The sequence below is a fragment of the Labeo rohita genome, chromosome 6 (genome assembly GCF_022985175.1).
Source record: "Labeo rohita strain BAU-BD-2019 chromosome 6, IGBB_LRoh.1.0, whole genome shotgun sequence".
NCBI classification, from domain to species: Eukaryota; Metazoa; Chordata; class Actinopteri; order Cypriniformes; family Cyprinidae; genus Labeo; species Labeo rohita.
The window spans coordinates 27,248,961-27,266,318 of record NC_066874.1 but is presented as its reverse complement, the minus strand read 5'-3'; the positions used below and the strand labels follow the sequence as shown (position 1 = coordinate 27,266,318).

General features: G+C 36.1%; 1 protein-coding gene across 1 annotated transcript; it reads left to right on the top strand.

Annotated features, from left to right (window-relative positions):
- The first annotated feature begins 359 nt into the window (after window positions 1-359).
- On the top strand, window positions 360-12,174 carry prok2 (prokineticin 2). Its single transcript, XM_051113203.1, has 5 exons — window positions 360-449; window positions 3,343-3,432; window positions 9,556-9,697; window positions 11,670-11,795; window positions 11,883-12,174. Exons 3-5 carry the CDS (start codon window positions 9,626-9,628, stop codon window positions 12,006-12,008), a joined length of 324 nt encoding a protein of 107 aa, XP_050969160.1. The 5' UTR covers window positions 360-449; window positions 3,343-3,432; window positions 9,556-9,625; the 3' UTR covers window positions 12,009-12,174.
- The last annotated feature ends 5,184 nt before the right edge of the window (window positions 12,175-17,358 follow it).

The following is a 17,358-nucleotide window of genomic DNA, read 5'->3' as shown; positions in this document are numbered from 1 at the left end:
TTTCACGACCTTATAACCTCAAGAGCATCACATTTGACCTGAAAACACAATCTCTTTTTTGGGTAAGAAAAGTATGCATTTTACTTATTAAGATACAGATCTACGTCAAGGATTCTATCGAAGTGCACTCGACTAACTTCAGCCTCTCTTTTTCCTTTTTTGACAGTGATTAATGATAATCGCCTCTTTCAGTTCAAGATGAACGTGTGGTATTAGAGATTGGGTGCGTGGCGTACCTTACCGCTTGCTAAAACTCTGATGTTGCAGCTGTTTTAGAGACCTTCATGATGTCTTGTACATATTGTTCCTTTGTTATGGCAGCAGGAGCCAAGGCTGTCAGGATCCCAGCCAGGAGGACATGAACTGCTACCTTGTAGAACCAAACGTTATTTCCATGGTCCTTCATATTTACAGCCTGTTCAGGACTGCGGCACATGCTTCAACACAAGGTATAATCTAAACCACTGCCCAACCTGAAAATCATGTTTATCATCAGTCTCATAAAGGATATACAACATACAACCAAATGAGTATCTTATGTTTTTGGGGGTAAATTGTTAAAGAGTTAAATTACAATGAAATATCTGCTCTGGAATGCACAGTAGCATAAATGCACACAAAAAGTTGTTATTGTATACTATCATTGAGTAATGAGATGCTAATTTCTCTCAGTGTCCACTGGGTCTTCTTCAACCCTTCTTTTAATTTCTCTCGAGAACAAAACTTGCTGACATTGTTTGTTGCCAACTTATACAAAGAAGTTTGCTTTACGAGAATGTTTGCAAGGTTTAAAGATGAGACAGAAGCGTTACATTGCATCACTTGAATTCTCTATAAGGGTGCTGTCAGTTCAATAAAAAGCTAATAAAAACAACAGTAATACATACAACTCCAGTCGATCAGTTTACATCTTGTAAAGTGAAAAAATCCATACTTACAGCTTTTTAGCATTTTAACAATCACTTCTGGACAAACTACAAGTTCGTAATCCATAATAACACTTCCTCCAGTGAAAAAGTCCATTCCCTGTTATCCTCTCACTTCAAAATCTGAAAAACTGTTTATATATCTGCATATTTCTCTCTTTGATTTAGACGAGACAGAGGATCGATTTGAAAGCAAGTGATGCAATGCTAAATTGCTTAAATCTGTTCTGATCTGTTCTGTGCAGTTCACATAAAGGGGTGCTATTATGCTTTTTCACTTTTTGAAGTTTAGTCAGTGTGTGGTGTGTATCTTTGGGCATAAAAAAGATCTACAAAGTTACAAATCTCAAAGTCCACTCCAAAGGGAGATATTTCTTTCTTTTAAAAAAAAAAAAAAAAAAAAGAACTACAACAAACAGCTCCTTTGGACTACAGCGTTTGTTTTCTGCATGCAATGATGTCACAGTGCGGTCCATTAGAATATCATTAAATTATCCCGCCTACAGAAATTCAAATTGTTGGGGGTTGTGTAGGGACGAAGTGGAGGAATAGCCTAACTTATAACGCAATTGTTTTTTAAAATGCATAAACTTGCACTAGAATAGGCTAGGCTGATCAGTGATGATGTTTTTTGATAATGTTAGGCAGCTTTTAGTCTTAGGCTGGAGCAAAGTATAGAAAATAATTAAATAAGTTAGCACGATAATATCATGTATCGGCGATCTCGCAGGCTGAGGATGGAACTCAACACTACTGTAGCATATTATTTACTCACCCTCCATGCATCCTAGGTGTATATGACTTCCTTCTTTCAGACGAATGCAATCGGAGTCTAATAAAGTCTAATAAAGTGCATCCATCCATAATAAAAAGTCTCTCACACGACTCCCGGGGATCTCCTGTAGCGAATCAATGCATTTTTGTAAGAAAAATATCCATATTTAAAACGTAAGATTTACTATTAATCTAGCTTGCGCTAACTGCTTTGACAAGGAGCGTGGCAGTACTGAAACACCATTTAAGCTGTTCGCCAGTCGCAACGCACTGGGATAGTTAACCAGTCATAACACATTTCCTTTTTTCGGAAGGTGGGCCTTCATTAAACCCGGAACTAATCGAGCTATTTGTGCCAGGCTGGGAGAAAGGTATTGTAATAATGTAAATTATGTGAAAAATAATGCATTTTTCGAACCACCAAGCAAGAGGGCATGCTCTAGTACACCACAAGACTTTGAAAAAGACCATAATAGGACTCCTTTAAATAGCCCCGCAGTATGTCATCAATTTAAAAAGAAAGAAAATGTCATAGGCTCTCAATTAATAGTTGTTTGTTGTTTTTGCATTGTAGCAGTATATTTGACCTAGATGCAAACGACCAAATGAAAATGACAAAATAAAATGCTTGCAATTTAAATACAAAAACTAGTTTTGTGTGTGAATCAAAAATTGGTTAGAATATCAATAGCATTTTACAATGGTTTTAATCAGACCAATACTAATTGCTCTAATGTCTTCTGCCAAAGCACGGTCCCAGTCCCACAGCTGTGGCAAAATCCAGTTCATTGATTATGGCCTGATTGAAACATCGAGCCCAAATTAATCAAGTAGATTGAAGTTGCAGTCCAAACAAAGCAAAAACAATCAATGACACTCTAAAATAAATGGGCGATGAAACATTCTAAAATGAGCAGAGTCTCAGAGGCAAGCTAAAATTTAATTAAAGTCGAACATTCATTTAGGTTATTGGAACTTTAACTGAATTACAAGACAAGTAAATTACTGAACCTCAGAACCATTTATAGAAAGAAGAAACTGTACAAAATATGATGCTGTGACCCAAACGTAGAACTTGATACGAACAGAAGCCAGAGAGCATGTGGCTGTGCTATTTGAAAGAAGCTGAAGATGAAATATTTTCGTTGGCTGATGCCCTAAATACCATTCAGTTCAGAGCATTTTAGCCATAAACCTTCTACACTCACAAACACTTAAACAATCCATCAACACGTGTAAGCTTACATTTTAAAAAAGAATGAGCAGGGGAATTTTTTTTTTTTTTTCTCATTTTAATAAGATTTGCAATGCAGAAAACTTTTAGGCATTAAAAACAATACAAGGACATCAGAGGACAAAGTCTGCCATCCACTTTTAAAACACCAAGGAGTGGGTGGAATAATTGGTGTTGGATGTAAACACATCCTGCTGGTCTTCATTGTATCAACCATTTCTGTATTCATGAGGTTTTACAATGCAATGGGGCACTTGGTAATCCGTTATGACACCAAAAGACACTTCTACACTTTCTCTGCATCATCCAAACTGCTGCACACCCACACAAAACTATTCTGATAGCATGGGGAACACAGCAAGAAATAATTGATATGCTCTGTATGTGTGTGTTTTTTTCCACCCTCAGTTTGACACCTGCCGTGGGTAGCAAACCAGAACGTGATGGCATAATATCCAAATGCATCCAGACGAAGATGTTTCTTTCAGAGAACATAAGGTAGGATAAGGTTACTGACTTCACTGGAGGTTCTATTTTAGTTTTAGAAAAACAAAATATTTTAAATATTTAATAAATCTGTGTTCTTGAGTCACTTGGTGTTCTTGATTTACATCAGCTGAATGTAGTAAGAAAGAAAACACATGCATCCTAAATGAATGGCAAAATGTTTGTTTACATCCATTCGTCCATCTATCCGTATGTTGTTATATTGTTCCATCCATCCATCTGTATGTTGTTTTGTCGTTATATCTATCCATCCATTATATATTGTTCTAACATTCTAGCCATCCATTTATTCATATATTGTTCTGTCTATCCATTCATCCATCTGTATGTTTTTATCGTTATATCTATTATCCTTCTATCATATATTGTCCTATCATTCTATCATCCATCATCCATCCATCTGTATATTGTTCTGTTGTTCCATCCATCCATCTGTATATTCAATCTATCTATCCTTCCATCCATCCATTCATCCAACCAACCATCCATCTATCCATCATCAGTCCATCCGTATATTGTCCTATCATTCTATCTATCTATCTATCTGTCCATTCATCCATCTATTCATCCATATATTGTCCTATCATTCTATCCATCCATCTATCAGTATATTGTTCCTTTGTTCCATCCATCTCCATCCATATATCGTCCTATTATTCTATCTATCCATACATTCATCCATCCATCCATCATCATCTGTATATTGTTCTGTTGTTCCATCCATCCATCCATCTGAAAATATTGTCCTATCATTCTCTCATCCATCCATCCATCCATCCATCCATCCATATATTGTCCTATCCTTCTAATCATCTATCCTTCCATTGATCCATTCATCCAGCATCCATCCATCAATCCATCCATATGTTGTCCTATCATTCTCTTCATCCACCCATTCATCCACCATCCATATGTTGTCCTATCATTCTCTTCATCCATCATTCAATCCATCAACCCATCTATATATTTTCCTATCATTCTAGCCATCTATCTGTATATTGTTCCGTTATTCTGTCCATCCATCCATCCATCCATCCATCAATATATTGTCCCATCATCCATATATTATCCATATATTGTCCTATTGTTCCTTTGTTACATCCATCCATCCATATTGTCCTATAGTTCTATCATCCATCCATCCATCCATCCATCCGTAAATCGTTCTATCCATCTATCCTTCCATCCATCTGTCTATCTGTCCATCTGTATATTATCCATCCAACAGTCCATCCATCTGTATATTATCTATCCATTCATCCATCCCTATATTGTCCAACCATCCATCCATCCATATATCGTTCTATCCATCTATCCTTCCATCCATCCATCCATCCATCCGTCCAGCTGTATATTATCCATCCATCAATCCGTCCATCTATATATTATCCATCCATTCATCCATCCGTATATTGTCCAACCATCCATCCATCTGAATATCGTTCTATCCAGCTATCCTTCCATCCATCCATCCATCCGTATAATGTCCATCCAGCCATCTGTATATCCTTCCATCCATCTATCCTTCCATCCATCTGTATATTGTTCATCCATCAATCCATCCATCCATATTTTGTCCTATCATTCTAGTCATCTATCCGTCTGTATTTTGTCCTATCATTCTGGTTATCCATCCATACTGTATATTGTTCAATTGTTCTAGCCATTCGTCCATCCATATATTGTCCATTCAGCCATCCATATATCATTCCATCCATCTATCCATCCATCATCCGTATATTGTTTATCCATCCATCCATCCATCCATCCATCCATATTTTGTCCTGTCATTCGGGTCATCCATCCATACTGTATATTGTTCAGTCGTTTTAGCCATTCATCCATCTGTATATTTTTCTTTTGTTCTATCCATCCTATTTATCCATCTGTATACTCTTCCATCCATCCCTATATTGTTGTTGCCAGGCCACTAGCTTTTTGGAACAGAACTCACCTGTCTCATTATTACAACAATAAATGAATGATCAATAAATCTGAACTTAAGGTTACTCATCAAATATCCTCTTCCAAAATGGATGAGTCAGATGAACTCTCTCCTCTCATCCTCTTTCTCATTACAGACCTTAGCAAATCTGTTTTACGTTAGATTTCTGTTTAGCATTAAACATTTATGCTCCCCACTAATTCTTTGTAAGTCCTTCATAGGCTACAAAAGAGCTGCTATGTAATCATCTCCACTGCAGTTTGCTTAAATCCCGTCTCTAAACCATCTGCTCCGTTTACTCAAGCATAATAAAGGATTATGGCACTAGATTATGGGGGTCTTGTTAACAAACCATGATACTACAGAGAAGGCTTAGATAAACACGTATAGCCGAATTTTACGATGCAAGACTGCAGTTCTGGACCTCTGCTTATATGGTCCTCTTTAACCATACACATTACTCTTGGTCTGAAGTCCAAAAATATTGGCGCTAATAACTCAGAGATGATGCAGAAGAGAAACAGCGTTGGGGAAGAAGGCCAAACTCCTGGCACACAGAGAGAAACAGAAAGAGAGAGAGGCACTAATGGGATATTAATAAGTCCTTTATGAGGCTGAAACTACATAACTGTGCTGGCAACGAAGTCCACTATTATTAAAGCAGAGCTGAGGTGTGTTTAAATTGACTTTTTTTACGAATAATCTGTGAACGAAATTGTGCACACCACAAAGAAGTAGAAGCATGTGCTTGCACATGTACAAATGCCATTGTGCTGTAGAACAAACTGCTGCTCTCATTACGTGCCAGTCCAAATGTTAAGGGTCAATGGCCATTGGCAAGTCAGTTGTGAAGTAAACATTTTGTGTTTGTTTTACTCTTTAGGCAGATCGATGTACAAACAAATGGGTGGACACATAATTGGCAAAACTCCATAATGAAATGAAGCGGTCCAGTAACACAAATCACACACAGCGGCCTCAAAGTGTATTTAGGCACTTAAAAAGATGGTTCACCGAAAAATGAAAATTCTGGTATTAATTATTCACCCTCATGTCATGTCTGCCAAACCTGTAAGACCTTCGTTCATCTTCACAACACAAATTAAGATATTTTTGATGAAATCCGAGATCTTTCTGACCCTGCATAGACAGCAACACAACTACCACATTCAAGGCCCAGAAAGGTAGTAAAGACAGTTAAAATAGTCCATGTGACATCAGTGGGTCAACCGTAATGTTATGAAGCTATGAGAATACTTTTTGTGAGCAAAGAAAACAAAAAAAACAACAATTTTATTCAACATTTACTACTTTTTCGTGTCAGCCTTCGCTGTGCGTTGAGGAGAGTACTATGACGCATGCGTTTGATGCTGCTGATGCAGGAGCCGCATTTGTTTATTATTAAAAAAAGATTTCATTCTTTTTGTTACATGAAGGTCACATTAAAAACATTTATCAGACGTATTATTTTTGCTAGTTTTTATCCATGACCCACATCCAGACTTTGTCTTTAAATATTAAAAACATCATAAAATATGAATTATAACAGTTAAATCTATGATAATATAAACAAAGAGTGAAATAAACCATATTTATTGTGTTAACATAATTTATTTATTTATTTATTTATTTATTCACTTGTTTACCAAGAAGACAGCAGTGTTAGTGTAGAGCTTGATGAAATACGAGACAACAAAATATTATGGTGCATCATTTGCAATCAAGCTGTAATTTTGACAAATTATGCAGAAAGTGTGAAAATATTATTTAACTGTGCATATTTAACATTCATAAAATACTAACTATAGACTTGACAGATAGCTAAATTATTAAATTATTTAAATGTTGTTTCTAACACTCATTTCCATCACACCCATAATTTGAGAAGTGGTTTAAAAGAACACAGTGGTGAGAATTCTCATGATTTTCTGAAAATGTTTCTGAAAAGTGTGTTTTATGAAACTCCACATAGCCAAAAGTGCCCATAGTTGAGCATAACTATGCATTATGGACCCATAATGATTTTCCATTAGATAACGAAATTTAAAAACAAAATATAGCTGCAAGCAGCGATTACCAGGGTTTAAGTGCTTAAAGGCATTAAGACATTAATGCCTTAAGACAAAAGATATTATTTAGCAAGCCTCTAACCACCTAAATCAATGATTTAAAAATGCATTTTTGACAAATTCAGGTAATTTACCATAGAAATATTATGTAACATTTATGACTGTTAATAGCAACAGCTGTGGTCTGAGCTCCATAAAACTTTGCATGCTAGTTTAGAATCATGTGCTCAGCAGGTTTTGTTTTGGGTTTTCCTAGCACCATCCAGTGGACAAGTTCCTGGACCTCAGATTGAGCGGTTACGTAAGTGTTATGAGTTTGGTGGACATATCTCATTCCGTTCAGGAGTTATAGGCATTTCACTAAAAGTGGCCCTGCCCCTTTCTAACATTTTGGCATCCTTTGCGATGGTGAGTCAAAAGTTCAACTTTTTGTTGATAATTATTGATATTCACTTTCCAGAGATGTTTTCTGCACTGGTTTGGTTCCAATCGGGCAGAAAACCTAGGACAAGTTTGCAAAAGTAGGTTTTTCGAAAAATGCAAAATGCCCGAAAATTTCACAAGTCTGAGCCTGCGACTGACGGTTTAGGAGTTATGAGTGATTACGTACTGTTGATCGCTGTAGCGCCCCCGTCAGGCCAAATGGGGTGAGCCTGGGTCATGTCACGGTGTAAGTACTACCAGCCCTCCAAGTGTCAAGTCTCTACGACTTATGGTTTGGTCTGCACGATCAGTTTTACGTGGAGACTGCTGATCTGTGACCATTCTAACAATTACGATTGGGTTTCAGTGCTACGCACTTGAACCTCTAATGACATTAAAAGTCACAATTTGACAGAAGTGTGGGAATTTTTTTCATCTGAGTGAAACGGAAAGAAAGTAGGATGAGGTCTTTGTTCAAGCCACTGGTTGTTGATTGAATGGAGGCAGAGCTGAATGCAAGCTTGCAGTTGACTGTACGATTTACAGTGAGACGCATATAAAAACTTCATTTCATGCCAACTTTAAAGAAAGCTGACATAAGCACAGTTGTCAAGTAAAACAATTAGGTATTTGGACACTTTCTGGTTGTCAAATAAAAAATAGTTCAGTACTTTTTTAACACTTGAATGCCTAAAACAAAGCAAGGTGGAGCATTCTAAGAGTAAAAATTAGTATTTTTATCTGTCGGTAGCAGCACCCCAACAGTTTCATACTCAAATTCTGCTGAAGAAAAGCTATAGTTTATTTTTTGGATGCTTTGTAAATTCCTGTGATCACAGTTTTGACAGGCAGCTCTTTCAAATTCCTCGCTGTGCGTAAAGGATCTTTTCAGTAACTTCCCTACCTTGAACCAGCGTTGTTTATGCTCAAGGACATTTGCATCTGACGTTGCCATCCCTGGCCTGGTGAACCAACACCATTCATAGCTTCCCATCATCAGTTTTTTCCTCACCATTTTTCATTGCCAATTCAGCCATTCATTAGAGCAAATATTGAAGAAAAATAACTGAAAAAGACCCCAGGAGTAGAGGGTAAAAAAAGCTTTTGTGTGCCACACGTCACGTCAGAGTGGTGAACTGAAATTTGGGTTTGGTAGCCTTGGGAAATATTGTAGGTTTTACAGGTCAGATTATTATATTTTAAAGTAACAATAATTTACAAAAATTACATGCACAAGGACTTTCTAAGTAAATGTTTTTTATTTCTGTTTCAAATTGCGTATTGTTGTTATAAATGCATTTAAATGGCAACAGACAGGTCAGGACAATGGAAAATATATTATTAGGTATAAGAGAATATTGTAATTGGGATGTGAGGAGTGTAATGTGCCGGGTGGGAGTTCATCCGTATTACCTTGGATTTCTTTGTTCCTCTCTTTCGCATTCCATCTCTTTCACGTATGAAGACGTGACTCACTGATAACTCTGAATGAAGGACAGTGCTTATAAACCATCCATCCCTCATCAGAACAACTGAGAAGCTGTCTCTCTTCACGTTTTGGAGTGTACAGTTAATATATATATACTCACAATACGTGACAACACCTTTGCACCTGTGGGACATTGGCATTCGAAGAAAAACTAAACTTTACAGTCTTTTTTTGTTGTGTCTGAGCAGAAGGCAGTTTGAAGTTTTTTGACCCCCCTTTTCAGGGGAGAGAAACCTGTGACACCAGTGTTTGAAGACCATGACATCCAATATTTTGTTCTTTCTCTGCCTGGTGCTGGTGTCTTGTGGTTCGACTGCAGTCATCACTGGGGTGAGTGACCCTTATAACTTCAAGAGCCCGTCTGGTCAAGTGGATTGCGGACACAAATTTATTGATTTATCAGTTTATTAATTAATTATTGCTATTATTGATGCTTGAATGACTGAAATTTCATTTGTGATATTTCTTTTCAATTATTTAATGCATTATCTATAAGTGCAATTTGTGTAAGTTTTTCTCTTGACCCATTTTTTTCACCTTATGTAGAACAAATTACAGTATATTTATTTTCTGCATTATTATATATATATATATAGAGAGAGAGAGAGAGAGAGAGAGAGAGAGAGATGCATCTAAATATACATATTATGTATAATTCATTTATTTTATATTGATTTGTTTGCTTTTGATTTGCAACTGGTTCAGGAACAATACAGACTGAGGCAAAATGTGTTATTTTAATTTAAATTACTTGTTCTTTTTTATCTATGACAATATTTAAGCCTGTCAACTTTAACAAACATTTTAACATGTTTGTAAAAAGAGGATTTCCTGGTCATAATTCATAAATAGGGAAACAAAAAAAACCCAAAATGGATGCATTGCAGATGAGGCACAAAACAATCTTTTTTAATGTCTTGACTGCTTTCAGTAAACCTTTCTTAATATAAATTTAGCCAAAATCTGTTGGCAAGTCCACCAGTCAGGGACAGTCCACCCGAAAATTGAAGATTCTCTTACATTTCCTTACCGTCATGTCATTCCAAACCTGTATACATTTATTTTATCTGCAGAGCACAAAAGAAGATATTTTGATAGACAAGTAGTTTTGGTTCCATAGATTTCCATTGTATTTTTTGTCCAAATTTAAAATATCTTCTGTGTTCCACGGAGGAAAAAAAGCCATGCAGGTTAGGATCGACATGAGGTGAATAAGTGATGGCAGATTTTCCATTTTAATTTTAACAGATTTTCCATCTCTTTTACTAATAGATTGCCATTAAGGGTTTAGCTGATGCACAGTATTGGGCACACAGTTTGTTCTGAATTATTCAACAAAACAAATCAAAGCACTGTGTTTCACTGTTAACATGACATGTCTACAGATTTTAGCATACACAAATAATGTAATGTAATAAAATGGTAAATGTGACCCTTTACTACAAAACCAGCATGGGTATATTTGTTGCAGTAGCCAAAAATACATTGTATGGGTCAAAATGTATCCATTTTTCTTTTATGCCAAAATCATTAGGATATGTTCCATGAAGATATTTCATAAATTTCCTACCATAAATATATCAAAATGTAATTTTTGATTAGTAATATGCATTGTTAAGAACTTAATTTTGGACAACTTTAAAGGCGATTTTCTCAATATTTTGATTTTTTTTGCACCCTCAGATTTCAGATTTTCAAATAGTTGTATTTTGGCCAAATACTGTCCTATCAATGGAAAGCTTATTTATTCAGCTTATTCGTTATTTAGATAAGTCTCAGTTGACCCTTATGATTGGTTTTGTGGCCCAGGGTCACAAATGCAATATCACAAGGATTCAAGCATGCATGAACTTGTTCTTTAACACTGTAATGTTAAAACTCTCCGAGCATTTCTTATGGTCAGCAGAGATGCCGTGCTGTTTGACATGAATGTGTTGGGATGCTCAGATGCATTTCCTCCACACCTGTCAGGACAGTAAAGCCCACAGCACTCCCAAAATATGTGAGAGCACTGTCAGAACACCCCAGGCCTAATGGAGATGGAGGCATGGCTTTTTCAAACACACTGAGACCATCATCCTACACAGTCTGTCAGGGCAAATCAGTAGCCTGGATCCACAAGAGAAAATCCAATGCCACTTTTGGGCTCCTACTCAAAACACTTAGCTATTTCATTGCACGAGGTGGACACGCTGAACATTTCATCACTGATATGTTTTCTCACTCGAGTCGAAAGTGGACGTGTTGATGTATTTATAATGAGAAAGAGCCCTAAGACCTATGTGTGTATGTGTGTGTTCAGGCATGTGAGAAGGACTCCCAGTGTGGAGGTGGTATGTGTTGTGCAGTCAGCCTGTGGATCCGGAGCCTGCGAATGTGCATCCCAATGGGTCAGGAGGGAGAAGACTGCCATCCAATGAGCCACAAGGTTCATTTCCTCACTTTCCTTCTCACCTTTACCATTATGATTTTTTTCCCTGTCTTTCGATGTTTTTAATTTGTCATTTCTACTTAGGTGCCATTCTTTGGCAAGAGACTCCATCATACATGCCCTTGTCTGCCCAACTTAGCCTGCATCACCATAGCTGACGGCAAGTCCAAATGTCTCCCGCCATTTCCATTCCAGGATCAGTACCTCTGATGAAGATGCTTGCCTGAGTACCATGCAAATGTTTGTATAAAGTGTATAGATGTAAAAGTGTTTTCTTGATTGATTCTAGATTTATTTTATTGAATTTATTTAATCTTTATGGAAAATAGAAAATAAATGATAGAAAATAAGTAAATTATGGCAATCAGGTCCTGCAAATTCTTTTGCCAAAATGTCAGAATATGACAAAAATAAATAAATACAAAAATTATTCTAATGTATGTTTGAAATATTATACACTAAGGTAGTATAATATAAGTATAGGTATTATAATGTAAGTATATTTAGGAGTAGGATTTTACAGAAAGAAGTGTTCAGTAATGCTAAATCAACTTTTTTTATCAATGTTTTTATTTATTCTTAGTTCTTAGTTATTTCTTGCCTAACCGTCTTGCATTCTGATGCTTTGCCACACTTTCAAAGGGAAAAAATGAGAATGAAGAGGGCATCTAAAGCTTTGATTTAGAGGTCGTAATAGTTCTTTGAACCTGACACCAAGATGAATGCTACTTCAAGTATAGCACACAGGCATGGTCAACATATTTTTGTTATTAGCGCAGTGTACGACAAATCTTTGACAGTTCATTAGTCAACAACTATAGCACAATCATTCAATTTCTTACTGAACCATAGTTTTTTTTTTTTTTGATAATGTTTCATAACCATTTAAAGTCTGTGTAAAACAATATTAAATATGTGCTCTGAGTTTGTCACACCACAGAAAAATAGTTATTGACTACCCAGCCAAATTTGAATGATAAAACCGCCAAATAAATCAAAATAAGCACTATTGTCTGCTCTGAAATGCTGGGGGTGTGTCCACTCTCTGCGCTGACACCACGACCACTCATAGGAAAGTTCCCACCTCTTTCAACTGTTAAATATCGCTACAAACTGAATGGAAGACCGAGCTGTTTTGTAAATTATCGCAACCAGGTAATATGCATTTACGTGACGAAGGCATAGCTAGCTAGCAAACTGTAGGTTGTGGTAACTAATGACAGTAACTAATGCACTCTAGTTATTATAATGTTAGGGGAGGGGTCATGCTCAGTCCCTCCAGTGCATCATCGAGACATGACTTTAGGCCCGCTCCAAAAAACCACAAAAATATTTTTAAAAAACTGTTTACGGTGTATCTCAAAAATTCAGTACTATAGTTCACAGTCTTTGTAATGTTTTCAGCAATACATTTCTAACATTTAGAATGTGTTTAGAAACAATTCTCTGAATTGCCTTTACACAGACTTAGATTCCGATGTCTAAATCAGATCATTTAGGCTACATTTTCCTCAAGATTATTATTTTTAAATGGATGTCCTACACAGTCATTTCATTTCATTTAGAATGAAAGAAGTCCACTTCCAAAACAAAGATTCACATAAAATATACTCACCCCCTTGTCATCCAAGATGTTCATGTCTTTCTTTCTTTAGTTGTAAAGAAATTATGTTTTTTAAGGAAAACATTGCAGCATTTTTCTCTGTTATTATAGACTGATATGGTGCCCCGATTTTGAACTTTCAGAATGCAGTTTAAATGCGGCTTCGGACAATCCCAAATGCGGTTGTAAACAATCCCAGTCGAGGAAGAAGGGTCTTATCTAGCGAAACTATCAGTTATTTTCATTAAAAAAAATACAATTTAAATACTTTTTAATGACAAACGCTTGTCTTGCCTTACTCTCCCTGAACTCTGTGTATTCTGGCTCAAGACAGTTAGGGTATGTCGAAAAACTCCAATCGTATTTTCTTCCTCAACTTCAAAAATCATTTCAAAATTTTGAAGTTTTGTCGATTTTGAAGTTTTGTCGGAGAACATGAGATGGGAGTTTTTTGACATACCCTAACTGTCATGAACCGGGAAAAAACAGTCCAGGAAGATTAAGACAAGACGAGTATATAAATTGTATTATTTTTATGGAAATAACCGATCATTACGCTAGATAAGACCCTTCTTTCTCAGCTGGGATCGTTTACAACTGCATTTGGGATCTTGTGAAGCCACATTTAAATTGCATTTTGGAAGTTCAAAATCGGGGCACCATTTCAGTTCATTATATGGAGAAAAATGCTGAAATGTTTTCCTCAAAAAACAATTTCTTTACGAATGAAGAAAGAAAGACATTAACATCTTGGATGACAAGGGTGATGAGTACATTATGTGTGAATCTTTGTTTTGAAAGTGGACTTCTCCTTTAAGAATTATGATTTCATGCCAAGACATTAAATTTAATTTTGCCAAGTCATATGCTTTCAATAGCTGTGGTACCTTGAGGAACCTTTCGCACTTGTAATTTAGAAGTGGGTTTAACTTTAAGAGGGTTTTTGACTGGTTTTAGAACTTTGAGGTGTTAGAATATTAGACTAGGTGCTTAGCAAACAACATCCAGCAGCTTTGAACAGCACTGTATCCACCTTATTCTTTAACATCGAAGTAAGCCTATGGGTGAGACTTCCGTTCGTTATCCACTATAAATAACAAGAAGGACAACATCATGCAATATATGGTTTATATACTGTTTGCACTTCAAACCAGCGTGTTCAAAATTAAGACAATACATTAAAATAATATGGGAAGGCACACCAAATTGCAATATGAAGCAGCAAAACAAGTTGTACAGCTAAAATAGCTGGAGGCGGATGAGATCGAAAGCCACACCCATAAAATTAACAAATGGCCGCACCCACTCATACGGGAAGAAAAGGGTGGATAGGGAGATAAGAGGAAGGACAACAACGTGCAGTAAACGGTAAAACTGTTTGCACTACAAACCAGTTTGTTCATAATTAAGATAATACATTAAAAAGGAACTTTTTTGTAAAGCTAAAAATAGATGGACGTGGTTGAGATTAGAGTTGGAGCAAAGAAGAGCTTTATTCTTACCTTTATAGTCAGATAAGTCCATCCAAGAAAATTGTGATAGTACAGTCGGCAATATAACCCACAGAGGATCATTTTAATTCTGTTTACCCAGAGTTTAGAATGACCCATTGTTACCCACTTCAAATGTGAAAAAGCGCTAAATTTATTTATAATTTTCCTTACTTGTTTTTAAAGGTACTTTAAAATAATAGCATTAAATATTAGTATGAAATGTGCAAAAATAGGCTACGCATGTCCAAAAGAATGTTACTACTTTATTTTGCTGGTGCACTCAAATGTATTGAATACATTAAATAGCTATTATTTCATTTCTGCTATCATGAATAATGATATGTAAAAGGACCTTTATATAAAAATGTGTATTCAACTGGTCCAATATCCAAATAATCACTGGCATATTGTGTAGCTAGATTACTGTGAGGCCCTATAGAGGATGTGTCAAACTACTCTGACAGAACTATTCTTAAAGTGCTTACTATAGTATTCTTTTCTCACCTCAGTGTGTCACATTGAAAAAACTGTCCTGGGAAAAGGCTACTGTCACTTTATTTACTCCACTGCAGCACTGAAGAGCATTGAGAACACTGTGTAGCGCTATTGTGTCACTGTTAAATAACAAACTAGAGCAATTATACAAACTCTTCTTCTAAGTTCTAAATAGGCTTTCTCTTTTGAAAAACCATTTGAGTCTGTGAAAGTCAAATTGCTTGAACAAAACCAACTGTACAATTCATCCATAAGTTGGAGAGTAGTTTACACTGTGCTGTTGGATAAAATATTCATGGCCTGCTTTTCAAATAAGTATGTCTTTCCATCAGACTATAACTGCTGTTTTAATGCACTAGCTGGAAAGAGGCCAGAAAGAAGGCAGTATGTGTGGTGCATCTTTACATAAGGCAGGAATGCAGGGTGAATAGAAATGTTTTTTTAATAAAGCAAGTGCTTTGGTCTGTATGTTTTTCCCTTGGGTGCTGCAGATACCATTCTTATCAGTATGGCAGTGGAAAAGCAAGACTGAAACTGTTCTAAAAACAGTTTGTTCATATATAATATGGTAGCGTTAACAGCTCAGCAGATTGTGCCCTATTTCTATCTCTCCTCTGGGTCTCCCATGGATGGCGAAGGCTGTTCAAATAAAACACTCCAATTAGCTGATGGAGCTTTTCATTATATTGCTACAGATGTAGAATGATCACAACAGGGGTCAATAATGCAGTTTCTCTCTATGAAATGAGCAGTTTGCATTTCTCAGTTAGAATTTCATGTAAGGATGATCAGGAAGGTTTTGTGAGGGAAATTTAAAGGGATAGTTCACCAAAAACATATACACACCCTCATGTCATTCTAAACCTGTATGACTTATTCTTTGTAGCAAATATTCATCTAAAAATAAATATTTGCTGAAAATTTACTCTCCTTCAGGCCGTCCAAGACGTAGATGAGTTTGTTTCTTCATCGGAATAGATTTGAAGAAATTAAGCGTTACAGCACAGTGAATGGGTGCCGTCAGAATAAGAGACCGAACAGCTGCTAAAAACATTGCAAGTAATCCACATGACTCCAGTCCGTCAGTTAATGTCCTGTCAGGTAAAAACCTGCATGTTGGTAATAAAGAAATTGATCATGGAGACATTTTTATTAACTTCAAACCACTGTTTCCCCATAAAATACAAGTCATCTGTCCATAACGTTGCTTTGTGCAGTGCAAAATAATCAGGAAAAAAATCTGCACAGATCAACAAAACAATCCAAAACACTTCTAAACAGATATGTCTCTGGATTTTGATGTGAGAAGACTGAAGGAAGTGTTATTATGAATTATGGACTCGATTCTGTCTGAAAACAACAGTTTAAAGTTAAAACAATTGTTTATTACAAACATGCAGCTTTTCACTTCATATGATGTTAATTAATGTTTTGTTGATCTGTGCAGATTTTTTTCCTGATTAAGAGAGAAATTTTGCACTGCACAAAGCAACGTTACGGACAGACGACTTGTATTTTATGGGAAACAGTGGTTTAAAGTTAATAAAAATGTCTTAATGATTAATTTCTTTATTACAAACATGCAGGTTTTTACCTGACAGGACATTAACTGATGGACTGGAGTCATGTGGATTATTGTGATGTCTTTTATCAGATGTTGGACTCTCATTCTGACGGCACCCATTCACTGCAATGCATTGATTAGCAAGTGATGTAATATGCTTAATTTCTCCAAATCTTTTTTTTTTTTTTTTGATGAAGAAACAAACACATCTACATTTTGTATGGCTTGAGAGTGACTACATTTTCAGCATTTATTTTTTTTCTTGGGTGAACTCTTCCTTTGAATTGATTTTTTGATGCCTTAAAATTCTTTATAGGCATGAAGTAACCACATACTTAGGATTGGGGGATCTAAACAAAAATATTTACCCTTGGTTTTTCCTGCTTTTACATAGAAAGCAGCTAC